Consider the following 24,766-nt stretch of genomic DNA (forward strand, 5'->3'; position numbering starts at 1 on the left):
CGATCGGGCCGAGATCGGACGCCATGCTGTACACATGGTGGCATTTATGTTGAAATTATTGATTCACATTGTGGATATGGATATGTCTCACTTGAGATGGCTTAGCCGGTCGGGCCGAGACCAGACTCCGTGTAAAAATACGGTGGTATTGTGAGTTGTGGCTTTAGCACTAAAGATTATTAACCTAAAATATGGAAAGATTGAATTGGAAATTATGTGATCCTTAATTGGTATTTCTTTGTATTTATGTGAAGTACTTATTAATTGTTGTGACTGCCTTCTCTTTATTTCACTGTTCATTCTACTAAGATTGGTGTTTGCCTTACATACTAGTACTATTCGACAGTACTAACGTCCCTTTTGCCGGGGGCACTACATCTTTGAATAGATGTAGGTGGTTCCATCGCAGATAGTGCTGATCGTAGATAGTGGTGTTCTCCCTCATACTCATCACAGCAGTCTTGGTGAGCCCCATTTCTTCCTGGGGTCATGTTGTCCTTCTTTTATATAAGTTTTCATATTTTGAGGTATAATCGGGGCCTTGTTGCCGGCATTGTCATGTTGCTCTTTTGTACCCTTAAAGGCTCCGTAGACGTTTATGTGGGTCATGTATGTATGCTGGAGTGGTCATTGGATCGTGTTGTATTTTGAAAACTTAACTATGACATAATGTATTTAATAAAAAATGAACTAGCAACATTTATATATTTATATAACTGATCTCTTCCCTATTTTTACAAATGGCGATGCGTTCCCTTTTTGGATTATGAATGAGTCGGGTAGGAAAGGTTTAATAGACTTGCTCAACCGAGTTCACTCGGTTGAGCGCCAGTCGCGCTCCCCGAGGTTGGGGCGTGATATTACCCGGCCATAATAGGGCTCGGTAATGTCACTTCACACACCATCATACCCGGCCACATAAGAGCTCGATCTTACCCTGCTACAGGAGGGATCGGTAATGTCACTTCACACATCATCGTACCTGGCCACACAAGGGTTTGGTAACATTATCATCATTCCCAACTTATCAATAGTTGTACAGTAGGTACCGTACCCGGTCGTCTATAGCGCGGCTCGGTAAAGCAAAATAGTCACATATACATATAAGTGAAATGCAGAATCAACTTCAAAAGGTATTGAGTTTGGACTTAGAACGAATTATACTTTCCGACCTGAGGACACCAACTAGAATATTTTAGACTCCATAAGAAATGCTAGCAGCAAGACAGTAGAAGAAAAGAACAACATTTTTTAAAGGAGCTTAGAACTACAAGACCTTACAGTGCGTGATTCATTCAGAAGGAAGGAGAGACTTACACTAGCTTATGCTAAGAAATAAAGTTGCCCTACATACCTTGTGGAAGAACTAACTATACTTATGATGGTTAACTTTGCCTCTAACAGATCTTCACAATTAGCACCACCAGATAACAGATGTTACAACAATCGCTTTCCCAGTTTCTTTAAGCTAAATCTTAACGGAACTATTTCCGATTCAATTTAGCTATTTTGGAACTTCAAAGGGGATATGAGAACATTTTTGGTGAATTATAATGAGTGATACTCCTGGGAGAAAAATGAAAGAGAGTGAGCCTTACTGCCTTTTTATATAGGTACCATTCATAGGAATCTCCGCCGGGTCCTCATGCAAAATGGGTCACCCCACTTTAGCTGTCGTGTCCGGTGAGACAGCTGGCGAAATCTGGTCGCATGCAGTTGCCTCCTCTGCCCAGTAACGCGTCGCCATCTGATTGGTTGTGCATAAACCTCATAGATCCTTCAACTTCACATGTGGGGTGTAACATGACAAAATAGACCTATTTCATGTTTCGGGATAACAATTCGAACCCGATACCATCAAAGTCAACTCCCGATCAAACTTGTAAACTTTTCAAACCTTCAAATTGTAAAATTTCGGTAAATAGAGTCTAAACAACCTTGGAACCTCCAAATCTAAGTTCGAACATACGCCTACGTCCAAAATCAGCATACAAACCTATTGGAACCATCAAATCACCCATCCAAGATTGTTTTTACAAAAGTCAAACTTTTATCAGCTCTTATAACTTAAGCTTCCACAATGGAACTAGGCGTTCTTATTCACTCCAAAACCTTCTCGGAATCAAACCAACTATCCTGGTAAGTCACCAAACAACGATTAAGCATATGGGAAGCATCAAATAGGAAAAACAAGGCTCAAATACACAGGCCGGGTCGTTATAATAAAAATTATATTTTGTATTTTTGGTAGGTAATATTCGCATATATTATGTACCCAACAAAATAGGATCTAAGAGACTTGCTAGCTGGACATAACTCTGTATATATTGGGACGATACTCTGTGAATACAACAAGGTTTTCCCCTGGAATATTTTATCACTAGACCAAGACTCGTTATTTTTGTATAAAAAATAATTTGAATAAAATATTTGTTCTCTTTTCAAATATTTCTGCACGTCTGAGTCTATGCTAAATGCCCTTCTTAAAAACAACGTTGTATGGATAAAACAGGCTTCCAAAATTGGGGTATGTCAACATTCAACTTAGTTTGATCTTGTCTTTAGAGATATGTTATGATGCAAGAGAGATGTAATCTTATATTAGGAGGTCCGGTTTGGTCTCCCTCATTTTCTGTGCCTATAGTTGTTTTGCAATAAGATACACAATTTAAGTTATATTGATAGTGTAATATAATTTTTTTATATCATTAGTATAACTAAATGTATTATAACAGGTTTAGTTACTTACCGATCAATATTTATGCAATGAATTTATAGTTGTTTACTCCTTAATATGGATAACAATTGAATTTGTACGCGATTTAAAGGATATGTGGTTTAATTTAACACAAATGATCAAAGAACAGTAAATAATTGAATTGAAATGAGTCAAAACGATCAGAACAAAGTGACGTTGTAGTAAAGCCGCCTTGTGTTTAGCTTAAATGTCAATAGTTGGTCTCGATTAAGCCCTCAAGATAGTGTTCGGATCCGAATAAACGAGTGAACAACTGAAGAACACTTAAAATAATTACTGAGAGCCAAAGTAAATTTTATTGCCTTGTTATGCATGAAAAGCAGTCCACAAAAAATGAAGGGGTCCCCTTCTTTATATAGTAGAGGATATTTAATCGTAATACAAGTCTAAATAAGGTAAATATCTTTTCCTTCGTTCTCTCCCACAAAAATAAGATCCGCAGCCAGTACTGAGCATGATCCGCACCGCAATACCTGACTGATGGTGGATATTTCGGCTCTCTATTTGTATCCTTTAACCACCTTTACTTTACGCTCGATTCTTCATCTCACACAAGCTTGATTCCCTCCGGGTTCGGATGTGCTCGAGACCCGTTATATCATTTGTCCGTTCTTGGTTCAGATCTGTGGGTATCTTCGGTCTCACTCGAGCCAGTAACGAGTAACGTCGTTCCTCGTTTCACAACGGAAAATCGGGGGTAACTCTATCCTCGATTTTACCCGTATACAGATAGTCCCCTCACTTCTCAGAGAGTAGATTATAGGAGCAATGAGAAGTGACTAATTGACCATGGTTCCTTCTCTCGTAAATCATGTGCAAGCTGACAAACCAAAACGCCCCATCAATTATGCTGCTTTGACTTTAGACACGCGCCAGTCATCATCGGTTGAACACCCTCGATAGTTACCGAATTCGAAATGTCTCGCAATCATTACTCTTTCCCTATAAAAGTTTTGGTTTCTCACTTTCACTTTTTTACTTTCTGGCTTCAAATTTCCCTAAGTTACCTTTGGGCCTTTCATATTTTCATCCGTTTGTCGATCCTTCAAACCTTCACAACTTGTTCTTCGTATCTTCATAGTTCATCTTCGAACCTTCATACCTTATCTTCAAATCTTCATATCTTCATATTAGATCTTCAAATATTCATATCAGGTCTTCAAATCTTCATATCAGATCCCCAGATCTTCATATTCTCAGATAGGGATAGCGAAGACTTCAAAATCGGTACCTCAAAACACTGCACCGATGACCTCTTCCTCGGCCACTGGCACCGAGGCAGTCCCTCCGGTAGTAGCCCTGGGACCTCCTCTTACAGATTTTATCCCCGGTGGTTGCTTCATAGATAATGACTTCAAAGTCGAGAAAGCCTCTGCACAAAGAGAACGGGGTGAGGAAGCGTGGAGGTATGTCTGCTCCATTACCAAGGAGACATACGAGGCTGTCCGAGAGGACTGCATAAGGGAAGACAAGGACGTAGTTGTTCCCAGTCCCGACGAGTATATCACAACACACGTGGAAGAATACTTTAGTGTTTACATGTATCCTTTCATGTTTGGTCCTAGTGATATGGTAGTCCTCGAGTTTTACAAGAGATATAACATTTGCCTCGGGCAAGTTCACCCATCCTTTTGGAGGATCGTGACTCTTCTCTACCACTTTGCGAATAATATGAAGGAGCCACGATTCACAGTTGATCACTTGCTTCGAGTGTACATCCCCCGAAACTTTTGAGGGGGGTTAATCAAACTTTCTCGTCGAGCAAAGAAGGCCCCTTTCTCCTACATAGATAAGGATAGGGACCGAGGTTGGTAGGGGAGGTTCATTTGAATAAAGAGCGAGCAACTAATTCCTCTTGAATTCATGGTGTTCCCTAAGAAGCAAAACTCGAATCGTATGTTTACTTCCTCTTAAGCCATCAAAGTTTTTACTTGTATTTACTTTTCCCACTCATGACATATCTCATTCGATGTGTAGCTATCCCTTGAGTCCCCAATGCAATCCCGCATTGGAAGGAGTGGATCGAGGTATATGCAAGCAACTTACCTACTCCGAGAGTGAGTGGCGTAAGCTCTCTAAAGGCAAGTGGAAGGCTCATTCCCATGGTGTGTGCACTTTTCTGGTAGATCTTTTCCTTGTCGCTCATTATTTCAACATTGACACAACTCATTCCTTCTTTCACAGGCTTGCCAAAGACCACCAAGCTTTGAGAAGTCGTTGATACCGTGGTATAAACCTCATCTTCCAAACCCTCTGCCTCTCTACCGGCCGTTGATGAAGTTGTCGTAGAAAAAGAGGATAAAACAAAGAAGAAAAAGAGATCCCCCGACTCCTCGGACGCTCCTGTTGAGGTCAAGAAAAGAAGAAGAATCATGCTCAAGGACAAGAAGAGCACCAAAAAGACTTTGGATTCCCGGGTCCCGGGTTTGGAAGCTCTTCGTCAGCACAAGGATTTTCCCGAGGATGACGAAGACATGAAATTAATCACCACTAGTCGAATGACTGGGAAAACACTGATCAAGAGTTGGTGTCCCCTGAGGAGGATGCTCGTAAGGCCGAATCATCATTAACTTGGGGGCCGAAGAAGAGCATGCGGTTGCTACTTCGCAAGAAGCCCCTCGGTCCCGAGAAGGTTCATTTCCAAAGGTGACACCGTTATCCACATCCACGAGTCACTGCCCAAAATGGAGGCCACTTTAAATGAGGCTCGGGCTACTGAAGTGAAATCGACCGAAATGTCCCAGGCTGTGGATGATGCCATTAACTCATTTTTCCAGGGTGTGGTATTGGTATGTTGGAAGAATACTCTGGCTTTGGCCACCTTGTGATCCCGAAAAGGGTTATGCAATCAGAATCAGGTGGGTCGAGTTCGAGCTCAAAGCTCAAGAAGTAGTTTCTGTAAGGCCCCATAAAATGTTACCTAAAATCCGGGATTTTGTGGTGCCGAGGTAGACTTATATGTAAATAATTATAGAGATTCTTCGCGGCAAGATTGCGAGCCGCGGTGCGGAAATTTTATGTTGAACAGTGCGTTGGGGAGTTTAGAAAAACATTTAGAAAATAGAGCATTTCTGCGGCCCACTATACGTCCGCAGAATTACTCTGCGAGCCGCAGAATAGTCGCAGAGTGAAGCAGAAAACTGGGCAAATTCTGGATGACATTTTGCGGTCAATTATGCAACCGCAAAATAGTTTCACGAGCCGCACACCAATCGCAGAACCAACATGGAGATTTTTCGGAGGGAAGTTCTGTGGTGTATTATGCGACCGCAGAATAGGTCTGCGATGCATTATGCGACTGCAGAATAGGTCTATGGGTCACAGAACTATTGCAGACCCAAACCGAAGGTCCCAGTTTTGAAGCACCAATTTTGTGGTCGATTTGTGGACCGCAGAAGTGTTATGCGGTCGCATATGCGATTGCAAATCTGCGTCGGGGCTTCATTTTTTTAATTTTATAACCCGGTCCCCATTTCATTTATCTAGCCTAAGGGTTCATTTTTGGGGGGATTACCTGATGTTTTAGAGAAAGTAGAGAGCTATTCTAGAGAGAGGAAAGGGAGGGATAAGGATTTCACTACTCAACTTGATTCGATCCTTGAAATCTCATCAAGAGGAACTTGTTAGGGCTTCTAAAAGGTAAGAATTTTTTCCCCAATTCTTCAATTTTGGATTTTGAGTAATAGGGAGTGTGATTCTTGTATGAGAGAGTATTATTATACATGCATGTACCAACGAGATGTATGGGAAGGTTGTTGGGCTCAAATGGGTAACGATTGGGTTGTGGGATGAAGGAATCCACCATAGAAGAACCTTGAAATCAGGATGCACGCCTAATATTTGATAAAATGCCTAAATGAGGTGAACCCACGAATATCTTCCTAATTATGGTTCAATTTTGTTATGTTTCTAAATAGATTCAGGTTGCTAGAGTTTTCGAACATTGTAGTAATTTAAGGAAGCTCAAAGCAAGGTATGTTGGCTAAACTCTTCTCTTAGAATTAAACCCCACATTACCCTTATAAGTTCCTAGTTGATCATCATAAATCGATTATTCCGAATAAGCTTTGTGGAAAATATATATATATTCAATACGTGTTTCAAATGCTCTTATTATGTTGTGCTACTAATTGAGGATGTGTTCAAAGTATGGTTCCGTGCCTTCATGTTATAACTCCAAGTCGTGTTTCAAATGAAAGTTATTATGCCAAATTGTATAAAGATTGTGATTGAGATTACACCTCCACCCTCATATATATTGGGGTGAGGCGGAAGGGCCGTTTTATATAGGATTTTAGTATTGTTGTTACACCACCACCCGCATACATTGGGGTGAGGCGGCGAAGCCGCTTTGTGTAGAGTTGTGGTATTGTGAGTACACCTCCATCTACATATATTGGGGTGAGGCGGCGGGGCCGCTTTGTATAGCATTGTGATTGCACCTCCACCCGCATACCTTGGGGTGAGGAGGCAAGGCCGCTCTGTGTAAAGATAGTTGTAGAGGACCCCCGACTTGAAATTTATAATGTTATTGGAAGTTTTTAATAACATCTGTTTCGACTTGTATGGCTATCTAAGCCCTATTATTGTTACCATGATTCATCATATTCATGTTGTATTTCCAAGTCCTTGAATAGATGTTTTGGTTTTCATACTAGTACTATTCGACATGTACTAACATCCCTTTTGCCGGGGTCGCTACATCTTTAATGGATGCAGGTGGTTCCACGGTGGGAGGCATTGACCAGTGATAGCGGTACACTTTTTCCCAGCTGACTTAGTGAGCCCCACTCCATTCCGGGATTGTGCATCTTTTGTTCCGTATGTATTATGTTTTGAGGTATAGCTGAAGCTTTGTTGCCGGCACCATCATTGTACTCTTTAATATCTATTAGAGGCTCCGTAGATATAGTGTGGGTTGTGTATTAGTATGAAAAAGTTAAACTAAAGATGTCATAATTGTATCTCATGCTTCCACTGTAAAACTATGGTTGTGAAATGTATTGTTTTGGAGACTTATAAATGAAGTAACTAATGGTGATGAACTAGTGTTATTCATGAACCCTCGTGGTATTAATTAATGAAGATTATATTCTCTTTGTTTATGGGTGAGTTGGGTAAAAGGAAATCCAGCAGGCTTGCTCGGTCGGGTTATCTCGGTTGAGCACCGGTCGCGCTCTCCGAGGTCAGGGCGTGACAGTTTGCCTCCCCGATTATGGACCCCAAGCGAATGAAGACGGTCATATTTTTGGTGCCAGCGAACACTAACATGTTGTCTAGGCCAGTCGTAGTGGCCATCTATAACCGTTCCTTGGTAATTGATGAAGACCAAATGAAGATGAACGAGGTAGGAGGGCCAAGCCTTTTCAATGAGGCTCAGTAGGTTCTTAATCAGGTATATCCTCTTCCCATTTTATTTTAGCGAGTTCCCGTTGCCTTAACTATTTTTAACGGTTTTCTTTCTCCATATCTCAGGCCTCGGTGCTTCATCACGAGAGCTTCCACCGATCCAGGATGGAGGTGAGCCATCTTGAATTCGAGCTCAAGGAACAAGTCCGGCAAACAGAGATGTACAAAGCTCTCTGTGAGCAAAAGGATGAAGTCCTTATGGACACAGACGACCTCTCCGCCCTTTAAGCCAAACTGGAGAAGGACTAGAAGGAGTCCTCGAAAGCAAAACACGACTATGCCCTTCCGGTTGAGAAGGTAAGAGTGCTCTAGATTGATAATGAGAGGCTAAATGTCAATACTAACGCCGCAACCTCCTAGGTCTAGGAAAAAATAACTCTGATCAACCAGCCCAGGACCGAGATAAACGAGGTCAAGGCTTCAGCCCATGATCTGAGATGCAAAATGGATCGCCTAGAATCAGAGCAGGATGCCACCAAAGAGGACTTGGCGTCGACCAAGGTATAACTCCGAGCGATGAAAGACAAGGCTGAAAAATGGTCTTGGCTAAACGAGGAGCTCCGGGCACAACATGCCTCGGCTGTTGCAGAGCGTGACACTATTGGCCAAGAGTATACTATGCTAAAGTCCAAATTGGAAGTGGCTTCGAACGAGATCTCGTATGCCCAGGATATGTTGGCCCAGTATAAGGCTGACATCGAGATAGTCGATGCCTGGATTGTAACGAAGATCGAGTATGTGAAGTGGCTATCTCGGAGGGAGGCTCTCGAGAAGATCCAAGCCGGGGAGGTCAATGTAGCAGCCAAGATTGAAGAGGCCAAGTGGGTCGAATCCGAGGCCAAAGAGAAGTACTAGCCCGAGGGATCAGATAGCGAGCTCGGCTCTGATGAAGATTAGGAAGTGAATGCCTTATTTGATGTTATTTTTGTTTCTCTATACTGGTACATTTTGTTCTTTGGGGCCATTTTCTCGCGCCTTTGTAAATATGTTTTGGTAAATATATAAAATTGCCCTTCGGCTATACATTATGTCCTTTAATTTCCGCATTTGCTTTTTGCTTAGGACTTAGAATATATAACTTGTGTCTCAGATTCAGTATGACTAATATATCATCATTGCCTTAGCATATATTTTGTCATCGCTCAAATTGTTTGACATCCAAAGCCTAAATAAGATCTGGGTCAAATAACGACTCCGAGTTTCTTTGACTTAGGAGGATCTAACAAAAATGAAACGAAGTCTTAATTTTGAATGATTTATCCGGACACAGTTAGTCTTTGACCAAGGTGACCTTTCCCTTGGCTAAAATTCAAAACCGATTGATTTTATCAAACCGGACATAGTCTTTGTGGACTTAAAATATGTAAGGACCTTACTTTTTATATTTACGAACTCAGAAGTCTCCAAGTCGTTTATACATCGGGGTCGAAGCTCCAATGACTTCGGACCTTAAGTTGGCCGTCGCCTTTTGTATTTAGGCCCTGCCTCATAGGCTTGGTGCCCTCGAGATTTTGTAACTCGATTTGCTTGATCTTATTGTCAGATGTCAGTCCCCGGTTCGGGGTGACCCGTAGGCTTAGGGGTCTTTAAATGATTGGGCACAGTCTCGTGGACTTTTACTGCCATTGGGGTTTCATGCCCTCGGTTAATAATGTCTTGTGGGCTTAGAAGGTTTTGAACCCAATATTTATTCTAAGTTATATAACGGTAACACTGCTCGTGTAAGCGTGAAGCGATGAAGTATAGAAGGTAAACTTCTCACTTTATTACTTTGAATGTAGTGTAAATAGTCGAAGATACAAAAACTATTCGCCGTGGCAAGAATGAACTATCGGGACACGATTCATTTGATCGTTTGACCCTTACAATAAATTCTATTATTCAAGCCTTGGCTTCGATTGTCAAATAAAATTGTCTTCGAAATTTCCGAACTCAGATCTTCGAATCTTGATACGGGGTGTGATAGTCCCCTAGTACTTGAGGCCAAAATTTGAGGGCTCGAGTACTATTGATCTGATGTGGGCAGTTCCCAGTCTCCGGTCCTTGACCGGTCTTCAAAACTAAAGTAGCACGCTTCATGTTGCCTCGTTAAAAATATCACTGTAAAACCCACTTCCGAAAAAAACCGGTCGAAGGACAAAAGGAGTGCAACACGTGCTTTCAGACCTAATTCTCTGATTCTTGGTCTTGACTTCGATTAACTACCTGCACGGGTTAGTTTCAAAGGGTAACAAATCTTAAAGAAAACTGATATTTTCATATATTAGTAGTAGTACCGCTTTGGTGTGCCACGTTCCAGTTGTTTTGCAGTTATCTGCCACTTTCGGACTCAAGTTGGTACGAGCCCTTTCCGGTTATACTGATGACTCTCTATGGTCCTTCTCAATTCGGGCCTAATTTTCCGTCATTCGGGTTCTTGGTATGCAGTGTGACCTTTTTCAAGACCAAGTCCCCAATTCAAAAGTATCGAAGGTTTGCCCTTCGGCTGTAATATCTTTCCATACGCTGCTTTTGAGCTGCTAACCGGACCAGGACGGCTTCTCGTCATTCATATGCTAAATCTAAATTTGCGGCCATGGCCTCGTCGTTCGATGCTTCTGTAGCATATTGGAACCTTAAGCTCGGTTCCCCGATTTCTACTGGAATCAAAGCCTCTTCCCCGTAGACTAGAGAAAATGGTGTTTCACCGATACTCGACCTCGAGGTTGTTTGATACGTCCATAAGACATCGGGTAGAATTTCCTTCCACCTTCATTTTGAATCTGTCAATCTTTTCTTCAGGTTCTGCAGTATGATCTTGTTTTTCGACTCCGCTTGACTATTCGCGCTCGGGTGATAAGGGGTCGATAAAATCTTTTTAATTTTATGATCTTCGAAGAACTTATTGACCTTTTGATTGTATGATCTTCGAAGAACTTATTGACCTTGTTGCCGATGAATTGTCTCCCCTTGTCACATGTAATTTCGGTTGGTATCTCGGACCGACAAATTATGTGATCCCAAATGAAGTCGATAATCTCATTCTCTCTAACTTTCTCAAACGCCTGTGCTTCAACCCACTCGGAGAACTAATCAGTCATAAGAAAAATGTATTGAACCTTATTGGGTGCACATGGTAAAGGACCTACTATATTCATTCCCCACTTCATGAACGGCCAAGGGGAAAGGACCGGGTGGAGTAGCTCCCCCGGCTGATAGATCATCGGGGCATGCCTCTAACATTCGTCACACTTTTGTACGAAGTCTTTTGCATCCTTAAAATTGATAACAATTAAATTTGTACGCGGTTTAAAGAGTATATGGTTTAATTTAACACAAATGATCAAAGAACAGTAAATAGTTGAATTGAAATGAGATAAAACAATCAAACCAAAGTGACGTAGTAGTTAAGCCTTGTGTTAGCTTAAATGTCAACGATTGGTCTCGATTGAGCCCTCGAGATAGAACTGATGGCGGATATTTCGGCTCCCCGTTTGTCTCCTTTAACCGCATTTTCTTTACCCACGATTCTTTATCTCACTCGAGCTTGATTCCCTCTGGGTTCGGCCGTGCTCGAGACCCGTTATGTCATTCGTCTGTTCTTGGTTCCGATCTATGGATATTTTTGGTCTCACTCGAGCCTGTAACAAGTAACTTCATTCCTCGTTTCACAACAGAAAATCAGGAATAACTCTATCCTCGATTTTACCCGTATACAATAGTAACTATATTTTAAGCGATCTAATTGTGTGTATATTTTTGCATCGTTAAATACATATAATTTAAACTCAAAGTAATGCACGCAAAGCTCCTTGAAACGAGGTGACTGATATTTCTTAAAGAGTCACAGGCTTCACCCAGTGATTTACCTTGCCATTATCGGATGATATATTTAAAAAATAGCGTGAATTTCAATCGTGAATTAATTGAAGTAGGAGAACTTGATCTGGACTACTTTTTCCGATCCACTTTAATTAAGTTTTTTGGTTTTTTTTATGTGATTCATAATATTTAATTTTTTTAAATATAAAAAAAAATTAATTACTTTTTAATAAAATATTCTGTTTGGAATAAAGAGTATTGGAGTATCTGTTACATTTTTAATAAACAAATTAAATAGATAATAAAGGTTAACATGGTCAATTTTATTGTTAATTAATATTTTAAAGTAGATTCTTTAATGTGTAAGAATAGTCAAAAAAATCACTTAAAATGAGCCGAAGGAATTATTATTAAAAAAAAAGATACATGAAAAAAGGTGGTATTTGTACATTATATCCCTTTATAATTTTAAAATTAAGAAAATAATTTTTTTAGATCTCTTATATGTAAAAGACATATCTCTTACGTGTAAAAATAAATCTTTCACGTATTAAAAAAAATATGATCATAAAACTAAAAATAAATTTATAAAAAGCCATAAAATTAATTGACTTGCAGAGATAACAAGTGTTATGGGAGAGCAATCAATGAGCAGCGAGCAAAGAGCGAAGAACAAATCTCTGAAGTCTCAAAAAAAAAAAATATTACGTTTCCAAGGTTCTGTCATTCGCATGAAAAAGAGAAGAATCAGCAGTACAACTACACAACAAAATGGTTCTTTTGACTATTTCTTTTCTTTGGAGAATCTTTTCTTTGAATAATATTAATAAGCAGAGAAAAAAACTTTACATAATTAAAATTAAAAATAAAAAGCTCTAATTTAGAATATAGCAAAAGTTTATGATACTTAGTAGTTAGTATATGCTTTTTGGTGGTGCATTTCGATATTATAGGCAGTGAAGAGAGTAGAATAAGTGATTAATTAGACGTGGTGAACAAAATTAGGTACAAATTTATAAGAAAGAAACAAGAGTAATAATCTACTATACTTTTAAGGCATAAATAGATTGTTTCCACACTTGCACCTCCACGCTTCAGGGTAGTACTCTAAAGTGAAACTAAAACCGGGTTGAATGGAGACTCGAACCGGTTTACATGGCGAACACCTTCCACACTTGGATCTGCAGGTGGGTGGAGATGAACCCAGTCCACTCAGTCTTCTCTCAGTCACAATTATCTCTTGCTGCTCACCGCCTATGCTTCACAAAAACATAAATATCTCTAGCAGTTAGCGAGTATTAGATACATTTTTGGGTTTTCCGCACCATATTTTGCAAATGGTTAAACAAGAATAAAAATATCAATGTTATCGCTCAACTGCCCAAGTGTTATACTAGGAGGCGGACCCACGATTTGAGCGCAACGGAGCCACCGTTATCTTTGACATAGATATGTCAGCTAATAACGATAAAATTTGGCACACTAACTCCTTGAAAACTTAATGAATATGAGTCAGTGACTAAAAGGATGTTCAAAAATATAAAAAGAACTTAGTCAAATAAGATCAAGATTAAAGGTCTATTAAGCAATCCAAACAGAGTCTTAGTCACTGTTGTTGAATCGATAGATATTTGCTACTTTGCCGAAGTGATCCTTGAAAGCAGAGGGGTTTTTGAAGTTTTTAATTATTGTTTTGGGGAAATTTTTGGTGAATTACTTAATTTTATACATGTCAAGAAAGTGGTAATGCTTATAAACTAAGATATAAGGATAAAGAAGGTGATTGATTTTTTGCTAATGGAATATTTTATCCCCTTCTAGTTATTAGTACTAAATTATTATTCATTTAACGTAGAAAAGATAAAGAAAAATAAAACAAGTTGACCACTAAATACATGATACTATACTATGTTGAATTCAAAGAAAAAAAACAAATAAAATGAAAAAAGAGAATTGGTATCAGACCTCGAACCCAGATCTTCTAGTGAGGGAGGACATAATGCAACTTATTAAACCAACAGAGCAGTTCAGCTTTTCTACTTGAGGGGGCATATTAAAATTATTTGAGGGGTCCTTGATGTATATACAAATATATATACACGATTTTTACCGAGGCTAGCGGGTTCCGATGACCCATCTCATCTCCATGTAGGTCCGCCTCTGGTTATACACATATAATATATGTATACGTTATACCCCTCTTAAGAGCTTAATTTTCAAGATTACACAATTCAACAGCACATTGTATAAAATTCGTGCATTTGAATCTCACCGTTATTCATCAACAAAAAGTATTTTCACATATAATATTAGACTCAATAAAAAGAATCAAGCTATCAGTGATGAGCTTGCTATAAACATAAATTATATAGTAATAAGCAGTCACCAAAAAAGAAAAATTCATTACAAAGAGTTTATGCGCTAACAGTGTAAATCTTCTTTACCACAGACACGTCACTTAAAAAGAAAATTATAAATAATCAGTCACCAAAAATGAAGATTATTACAAGCTACGACCATAAATTAAAATATACTCATAATATAAAGATTCAATATGTCGTATGTATGAAAAAACTATACTGATATAAAAAAAAAGTAAATTAGTGAGAAATAAGTGAACTCACTGAGTCGTCGAGTGGGGTTGAGACGAAGAGCTGAAACAACAGAGGTGAGCAAAAGGAAAGTTAATGTGGCTATGGTAGCAAAAGAGAAGCAGGAGGGTGTGTGTTGGAAATGATGATGGCGGCAGTGTAATACGCCCATCGCCCAAATGGAGCTGCGAAAAATAGTGAAGTTATATAGAGACGAGTGTTTGCTACAATTAAGCTATACTGGTATGGAGATAGGGAGAGTTAATGCAAAATCAAAAGCTCAGAAGAAAATAGGAAGATGGCTGCAGGGGAGGAGACTGCCTTCAATGTGGGGGGATTGGATTCTATTATTGAAAGTGTTGCGTGTGAAGGTGTCAGTCCAAGTCAAAGACATACACCCTAATTAGCCTCGTCATTTATTACAAAGATGAGAGAGAAATTTACTGATGTTTGTTTGTCAATGGTACCTTCTTTTTTCTTTCTTTCTTGTTTTAGCTTTTCACTTAGGGCTCGTTTGTTAAGGTGTATACGAAGAGTACTCTCAATATGGTGTATTAGTAATAATGTGATTAGTTATACTGTGATTATTCATTTATTCATTGTTTGATTTAGTGTATTGAAAATAGCATGCATTGCATAGGAGTGTATATATGCTTATCCATATATTAAAAATTAGGGTATTACTAATGCTATGGTTTGTTATGTATTAGTTATACATTAGATGATACCAAATATAACACATGCTTGGGTTGAAAAATACTACCAAATAAGGGAATTAATCATACCAAAGTTAATACCCGATAAGATATCATACCAAACGACACCTTATATTTTAGTACAATTTTTCTACTTACTCCCATCTGTCCTATTTATTGTGGTCATTTAAGAAAGAAAAATAGGAAGTCTCTATATCTTTATAAGATAAGGTTAAGCTCTCTGTATACTCTACCCTCTTCAAATCTTACTTGTGAAATTACACTGAATTTATTGTATGGTTGTATTTAAGAAAAAAATACTTTTAAAATTTATGTTATAATCATCTTATTAAAATTAAATAAAAGATATCCTTTTTTGGGATAAATTTTAAAAATTACATCACATAAATTGGATAAGAGGAATTACTACATATACAGATTGAAAATTAATTACTATATGTTTTATACAGGCCTTTGGCTGTCACGATCTAAAACCACCACCGGCCACGATGACGCCTAACCCCACTTACTAGTCAAGCCAATCACGATTTTTTGCGAATAATAATAATAATAATAATAATAATAATAATAATAATAATAATAATAATAATAATAATAATAATAATAATAATAATAATAATAATAATAATAATAATAATAATAATAATAATAATAATAAATGACTCTGAAAGTCGAACAATCACACACAAATACCAAATCAGTATAACAAATCCCAAGAACTGTGTAACACTGAGTCATGAGCTCTAATATATGAATACAATTCTGCTAATACAACATATTTTCTGAAATAATAACAGTAATGACACTAGGGATTGCAGCCAGGAAGCAGCTCTACCTCGGGTCTCAACCGCAACAACAACAACAACTCAGCTCTCAACATTAGGTCCGACTCCTGGATTTGCACAATTAAGTGCATAGTGTGATATGAGTACAACCGACCCCATGTACTCAGTAAGTATCAAGTCTAACCTCGTCGACATAGTGACGAAAGTTATCAATGATACTCAAGACTGCCTTGACTACAACTACAGTTCTAGTTTTGCCTTCGGGGTCATGTTCTTATACAGTCTATTGTGATGTTTCACGTATTGGCGTTGGTTGTGTATTGATGTAGGATGATATAGTGATTGCTTATGCTTCGCGTTAGTTGAAGCCCCATGAGAAGAACTACCATGTGCATGATTTGGAGTTTGTAGCCATTGTTCACGCGCTTAAGATCTAGCAGCACTATCTTTATAGCGTGTCTTGTGAGGTGTTCACGGATCACAGGAGTCTCAAGTATTTATTCAAGCAAATGGATCTGAAGTTGAGGCAATGTAGATGGCTAGACCTACTAAAGTACTATGATATTACCATTTTTTATCATCCGGGGAAGGCCAATGTGGTGACTGATGCATTGAGTAAGAAGGCTAAGAGCATGGGGAGTCTTGCTTACATTCTAGTTGGGGAGCAACCTGTAAGGCCCCGTAATTATTTCACCTAAAGCCCGGGCTTTCGTAATGTCGGAGTAGACTTATGCATTGTTGATTGCCGTGGTTCGGACTTTTTGGGTTGAATAGGGCATTAGAGAGTTGTAGAAAAGTTTTAGAAATATAGGGCATTTCTGCGGTCCATTCGGCGGTCGAAGAACTGGTCTGCGGACTGCATATCGGCCGCAGACTGAAGCAGAGAATTGGGCAAAAATTTTGAACTATTATGCGGCCGCATAATCATTTTGCGGGCCGCATAACTCATCGCAGACCCAGCATAAAAATTTTCGGAGGAAAGTTCTGCGGCGCATTATGCGACCGCAGACTGGTCGCAGAATGGGGCAGACTTGCCCAGTTCCGGAGGGCCATTATGAAGTATGAAGTACATGTATAGCCAATTAGTGCATGTAGAGAATATATGCACAAGTTTCGTAAAAGTTTAACAGGTCAACATATAGAGAAGATATGCGCCAAACATCAATAAATCATCGACACTTGCATATGGAGAAGATATGCATGATAATCAAGACAAGTTATACAGGTTGACATATAGAAAAGATATCAACTATGAATCAAGTCTTCAATCAAAGCGGCATATAGAGAAGATATGCATAAAGAGACATGTATACATTTCAGAGCTAACATATAGAGAAGATATACAACGAAAATTATGTATACATCCAAGGTGTTTGCATATGGAGAAGATACACAAAATCAAATACTTATTAGTTTTCCATAATACGTATGTACGTTGTCAAAAGCGAAACATGAGAGGATGAACCTAGAGGGATGAATCCGTATCCATACGTTTCAAGACAACGCACGTGCTATAATCATGACAATTGCACGGACAAGTCACGTGCTATAACAGCTCAACCCGCACAGACCACTCACGTTTGGTCATTCTAATTCATATCACATGAAAGCATATATAAAAAGACATGTATACAGTCAATGGATATTGAATCACATACTTTTGGACTGATAAAATAGCATGCTAAAGTGTATGCATGTGCGAAGTGTACAAATACAAGCCAAATTAGGCAATTACGTCACACCACAACGAGTATCACATTCAAATAAGAAAGCAAGCATACACACATGATCTCTAGCTTGATTCAAGAAGTTCACATAGCCATACAAATGACTAAAACATGAATTATAGAAAACACATAGTTCAAATAAGGTATAATAGAAACCTATAGTCTAATCCGGTCATGAATCATATATAGCACCCGCATATATGTCGCTTCCCACACATTCCAATTAGACAAACAAGGTTGAATCCAAAGGGTTATTCCCTCGCAACAAGGTTAGTCAAGATACTTAGCCTCAAACGAGCAAAACATAAAACTCCAAAAATGCCTTACCTTGCAAATCGGCCTCCAAACAACTCAAATCTAGTAAAATAACACACCATAGTATCAAATAAAGCCAAAAGAATCAATTCTAAATAATAAAACTTTAATCTTTAATCAAATACCCAAAAGTCAACGCATACTCACATGGTCAAAACTCAAGTCAAGGGATAGATTCTGACTACCCATAATCTCACGAGTCTAAATATGTGATTAAAGTTCATAACTGAGTCTAAATTAATGCTCAATTCCCCGATTACACTACTATCTTCAAATTTCATATTCTAAGTGAAATAATCAATGGGGAAATAAGATATATAATCAAAATCAAGTAAAAATTATTTACCCTCAAAGTACTAGTGAAAACCCCTTCCAAATTTGCCTCTAGCCAAGTTTCAAAACTCAAAATAGTGAAAAATGAAAAAAAAAAAAAAACCTCAAATTATATCATTCTGCTAGGGAATCCACATTTGCGGCCAACACTGTTGCTTCTGCGAAAAAAATCTCGCATCTACGAGCTTCACTTAACTAGTCGTCCCTTCGATTCTGCGCACATCCCTCTCTTCTGCGAAGGGGCTAATGCGACCAACCCATTATTTCTACCATACCATAGATACGACCACACCTTCGCATCTGCGGGCCTCAAGCCCAAAATTCTTCCTCGCAGGTGCAACTCAAATCCCCACTTCTGTGGTCTCGCACCTGCACAAAAATTATTATAGGTGCAACACACCAGCACCAGAACTGTTCATAATCACTATGATGATCCGGAATCAATTCAAAATACACACGAGCCCCCATTAACCATACTAACAAGTCTTATTACCTTATTTCCCTCCCTTTCCTGCTAGACTTATCTAAAATCTCAAAATACCACAACAAAGATCGAAATCAAGAATTGACGATCAAAATTCACCTCTTAACTTTCAAGCTTCCAACTTCGTCAAACATGTCTGAATCACGCCCAAAAATTCCAGATTCTAACCAAACTTACAAATCCTAATCAACTAAACGAACGTAACCAAAGTTCCGGAATACCAATCCGATCCCGATAATATTAAAGTCAACTTTCGAAATACCAATCGGATCTCGATAACATCAAAGTCAACTCCCGGTCAAACCTTAAAACTTTCCAAACCTTCAAGTTGCCAACTTTCGGTAAATAGAGCTAAAACCCTCCAACGACCTCCAAATCCAAATCCGAACATACCTCTAAGTCCAAAATCATAATATGAACCTATTTGGATCCATAAAAGTACCAATCCGAGGTCGTCTAGTCAAAAGTCAAACATTGATCAGTTCTAATAACTTAAGCTATCCAAAATAGAACTAAGTGTTCCTATTCACTCTCAATCCTTCTCGAAATTAAACCAACCATCCTTTCAAGTCACAAAACAACAAACAAGCACATGAAGAACATCAAATAGAAAAATAGGGCTCAAATACACAAGACGAACGACCAGATCATCACATTAACAATCTCTTTACCCGCTCAAATTGTATTTCTGAAAAAGTAGTTCATACATTTGAAATTTAATTTTATTCGATATCTTTTCGTTTTAGTTTGTTTCGTATAAAAAATGATACAATTCTCTTTTTGGAAACTATGTAATTTTAATATTCTCATTTTTACGCTTAAGGACATCAACCAAAAACAAATAAGGAGATTAAAAATATAAAGATATGTGAACTCTATCTCATTGAAAGAATAATTTGGGTAATTGGAAATATCTGACAGTTATGTCAAAAGTCTTTATTAATTCTGAATTTTGTTCCTGATAAAATACTTTCACATAGAATACATGGTCGTACAAGTAATAAAGTGATAAATCGAGTGTTGAACCCTCAGAGACTTGTGTTAACTACCCACTAGTTTTACCAAGATTATTATTAGTCGAGTCAATTAGATTTCAAAGGTGTGATTATATACTAAGCGATAATTCTAACAAGTAACTAATTTATCAAGCAACAAAATAGTTGTTGTGTACTCAGTCGAGACAAATATTCTAGGGTTGCGATTGATTCACCAATCCTATTGTGTTCTAATCAACTCTCCATTTCATACAATTCACTCATGGTTTCTAATTAATCGAACAATTACTCTTGTAGTATTCTCTCGAATTACTACTCGCCTATTCAAAATAGATTAACGCCTATATTCCTATGGAATCAATCTATTAAGAACGCATTAAGATTATGATATTCAATTAAGCACGTTAACTAGGTATATTCCTATCTTAACCACAACCTCCCCCCCCCCCCACTCAGAGTTAAGATCATGCCATCTTCAATTTTTGTCTAATATAGAAGCAACGTTCTCAAGCATAGCATAGATAGTAAATAGAACCTAACTGTTATCCAGACAATTAAGCAATTAATCACAAAATTAAAGAAACAACCATATCTTAGTAAATTGTAATCAAGGTTAACTCAACTTTAAACAATAATATTCATGGCTAAATCACAACCCGAGAACTATGGGGTTTAGCCACTCATGATAATATCAAAACAAATACACAAGTGTTGAATAATTGAGAATACTAAGAAAAGATGAAGAAAACTGAGATATCCTCGTTCTCGGATGTTCCTCGTGTGTATTCTTCCCTCAAAGTGGCATCTCCCTCTCAAAATAGGCTTAGTCTTACTTTTATACGAGTTGGGGTGGTCTTGGGCCGAAATAACCTAGTCCCGGGCGAACTAGGAGAACTTTCCTGTCACCAGCGCCCAGGGTAGCGCCCCACGCTGCTCATCAGGTAATGCCTCCTTAGTTTGTCTACCTTCCTTCTCGTGCTCATGATTTTCCAGCCTTGATAGATGGTCGACTACTTGGTTTTCTATGCCCTTCCGATCTCGTATTTCTACATCAAATTCCTGCAACAACAAAACCCAGCGCATCAATCCAGCCTTGGATTCTTTTTTTTTAAAATAGATACCTGATTACTGCATGATTGGTATGGACTATAACTTTTGTTCCCACCAAGTATGTCTGATATTTCTCAAAGGCCCACACAATGGCCAACAACTCCTTTTCAGTGGTGGTGTAATTTAGTTGTGCATCATCAAGAGTCTTACTCATATAGTATATGAAGTAAAACATCATGTCCTTCCTCTGGCCTAGCACTGCCCCAATAACATGGTCATTTTCATCGCACATAAGTTCAAATGGTAAGGACCAATCCAGTGCCATAATAATGGGGGCATCCACCAACTTCTTTTTGAGCTCCTCGAATGCCTTTAGGCAGGCTTCATCAAAATTGAAGGTGACATCCTTTTCAAGCAACCTGCACAAAGGAGTAGCAATTTTTGAAAATAAAGCGTCTATAAAACCCCGCGTGTCCCAAGAAACTCCGTACACCCTTCACAGGAATCGGTGGAGGTAATTTTTCAACTGCCTTCACCTTTGCCTTATCAACTTCAATGCCACTCTTTGATACTCTATGGACCAACACGATCCCTTCTTGTACCATAAAATGATACTTTTCCCAATTTAGTACTAAATTTGTTTCTTCACAACGGGCCAGCACCTTGCCTAAATTCTTCAAACACTCATCATAAGAAGATCCAAAGACTAAATTTATCCATGAAGACTTCTACAAAATTCTCCACCATATCAGTGAAAATGGCCATCATACACCTTTGGAAAGTGGTCGATGCATTACAAAGACCAAATGGCATTCGCTTGAAAGCAAATATACCATAAGGACATGTGAAAGTGGTCTTATCCTGATCCTCTGGGCATATGGAAATCTGGTTGTACCCCGAATAAGCATCAAGGAAGCAATAATATTCATGCTCAGCCAATCTATCCAATATCTGGTCAATGAATGGAAGTGGGAAGTGGTCCTTGCGGGTTGCTTTGTTAAGCCTTCTGTAGTCAATGCAAACTCTCCACCCCGTCACGGTGCGAGTAGGAATTGGCTCATTTTTCTCATTCTCTACAACAGTCATCCCCCCTTTTTTAGGCACAAATTGCACTGGGCTCACCCAGTTACTGTCAGAAATAGGGAAGATGATACCTGCATCAAGCCACTTAATTACTTCCTTCTTCACGACCTCTTTCGTAATGGGATTTAATATCATTTGTTGCTCAATACTGGGGCGGTGTCCATCTTCTAGAAAGAATTTATGCATACAAAATGATGGACTGATTCCTTTTATATCAACAATTGTCCACCCAATAGCTTTTTTATGCTCACAAAGCACTCTAAGCAACTTTTCTTCTTGCACATCGGTCAAGATGGATGAGATAATCACTAGCAATGTTTCAGAGTCCCCGAGTAAGCATAGCGCAGATGCGCTGGAAGGGGCTTGAGCTCTAGCTTTAGAGCTTCTTCAATAGATTGTTTAGGAGGGATCAGAGTAGCAGGTATGTCCAACTCCTCGAACCTCCCAAGCCCATGGACATATTTGCAAGACATGTTAAGGACTTGCTCAATTTCTTCCAGCATCTCATCTTCATTATATTCTTCATCCCCCATCAAGGCTCATTCAAGAGGATATGTGGGGATCATATAAGGCACCAATGAAGTCACCTCACTTTCCACCGCAAAAATCATGGATAGCTCTTCATAGTGGACTGGCAATCTAAGTGCTTTATACACATTAAATACCTCCACTCGATCACCCACTCTCATTGTCATCATTCCTTCACATACATCAATAATAGCTCAGCCCATGGCTAATAATGGACGCCCCAAAATAAATGGGACTTCCTGATTAAGCTCATAGTCCAAGATAATGAAATCAGTAGGGAATATGAAAGAACCCACTTGAACTAACACATCTTCAATCACTTCTTCAGGATGAGCAACAGAGTGATCAACCAACTGTAAAATCACTGTGGTTGGGCACGGCTCACCCAACCCCAATTGTCTGGAAACAGATAGCGGCATCAAATTGATGCTCGCCTAAGATCACATAAAGCTCACCCGACTACTTGCTTACCAATCAAGATTTTGGTAGTGAAACTACCTGGATCCTTTTATTTCTGAGGTAGCTTGCTTTGAATTCTTGAGCTACATTATTTAATGAGTGCCACAGTCTCGAACTCTGCCAACCTCCTCTTATTTTCCACTATGTCTTTGATGTATTTGGCATATATGGGCACTTCTTGCAAGATGTCTATCAGCGGAATATTGATTTGCACCTACTTCAAAATATCAAGAAATTTTTTATAAGCGGCATTATCCTTCACTTTCTGCAATCTATAAGGGAACGGAGGTGTTGGCCTCGCAACTAAGGGTAGGGGTTGCTTAGCCACCGCCTCCTCAGCTGGCTTCTCTGACTCCTTTGCTTTTTCTGATTCTGCTTCTATGGTGGATAGTTTATCATTAAAGGTCACTTGCTTTCTCCTTTTCGATGGGACTTCTTCTAACTGTCTCCCATTCCTCAATGACACAACATTAATAGATGCCTTAGGATTAGCCTTAGTGTCGCTTGAAAGAGCTCCAACTGGTCGAATGTTTTGGGAACTGGCAAGTTGCCCCATTTGTCTCTCCAAATTTCTCATCACTTCTGCTTATGCCTGCTGGTCAACCATAAATTTCTTTAGAATCTCCTCAATGTGACTCGTCGAGTTTGTAGGTTGTTCAGCCTGTGGTGGTCTATATTGTTGTTGAGAAGCTTGTGGCATGTACTGATTCTGAGCACCTTGGTTTCCACCCCAAAAAAAATTTGGGTGGTTCCTCCAGTTAGGATTGTAAGTGTTCCCATACTGGTTTGTCTGACCCCTATTTGCATTACCCACAAAATAGACAGACTCTGGATTAGCTGGGCATAAGTCGCTCGTGTGACCCTCTCCACATACTTCACAAAATTTCTGAACCTGTTGCACTGGCTGAGCTTGTTGTTTGTTAATAACCAAGGTCATCTTATTGACTTGGTTGGACAATGTGACAACCTGTGCTGATAATGCAGAGATAACATCTAACTCGAGGACCCCTACAGATATTTGCACTGTGTGTCTGCCTATCTCTCCTTTCCAGTCAGGATTACTTTTGGTGAATTTGTTCGATAAGGAATAAATTTCATCAAAACGTTTCTCCAACATTTGACCTCCCGCTGCAGCGTCCACCACAATTTTTATCTCTAGATGGAGCCCTTCTATGAAGGTGTGAGCTAACACTTCATTTGTCTGGTTGTGATGAGGACAATCTCTGAGCAGCCCATTGAATCTCTCTAAAGCTGAATACAGAGACGCCCCCGATTTCTGTTTGAAGGTGACTATCTCACTTTTGATCTTTGCGGTTTTGCATGATGGAAAGAACCGTGCCAAAAATTTCCTCACCAGATTATTCCATGATGTAATAGAATTAGCTGGTTCTGCCTTCAACCATCGCTTTATTTCGCCCACTAGAGAAAACAGGAATAGTGTGAGCCTCACATAGTCTGGAGTGACTCCATTAGTGATATAAGTATCACTAATCTCCAAGAAGTTTAGGATGTACTGTTGTGAATCCTCGTGTGGAACACCCATAAACTCCTCATTTGCATGTAGTAGCTGGATCATGCTCTGTTTCAGCTCAAAGTACCTAGTGATTTTGGGCTTCACAATGCTGGAGGTGACATTAGCAATGCTGGGCATCGCCACCTCCTAAATAACCATATGTTGCTCCTCTGCCACGTTCTCGGGTAGTTGAACAAGTGCCTGAAGATTATATGTGTC

General features: G+C 39.0%; 1 protein-coding gene and 1 long non-coding RNA gene across 2 annotated transcripts; both read right to left on the reverse strand.

Moving 5' to 3' along the window:
- Positions 1–12,934: 12,934 nt before the first annotated feature.
- LOC142168724 (uncharacterized) lies at positions 12,935–15,009 on the reverse strand. Its single transcript, XR_012698654.1, has 2 exons — positions 14,593–15,009; positions 12,935–13,222 (listed from the first exon to the last, which is right to left on the reverse strand). It is a non-coding gene; the product is annotated as an uncharacterized LOC142168724 (long non-coding RNA).
- An 8,611-nt stretch (positions 15,010–23,620) lies between these two features.
- LOC107807225 (uncharacterized) lies at positions 23,621–24,685 on the reverse strand. The gene has a single exon (XM_016631568.1). The coding sequence runs from the start codon at positions 24,683–24,685 to the stop codon at positions 23,621–23,623; it is 1,065 nt and encodes a 354-aa protein (XP_016487054.1).
- Between the last annotated feature and the right edge of the window lie 81 nt (positions 24,686–24,766).

Source organism: Nicotiana tabacum, chromosome 14, assembly GCF_000715075.1.
Source record: "Nicotiana tabacum cultivar K326 chromosome 14, ASM71507v2, whole genome shotgun sequence".
In the NCBI taxonomy this organism is placed as follows: domain Eukaryota; kingdom Viridiplantae; phylum Streptophyta; class Magnoliopsida; order Solanales; family Solanaceae; genus Nicotiana; species Nicotiana tabacum.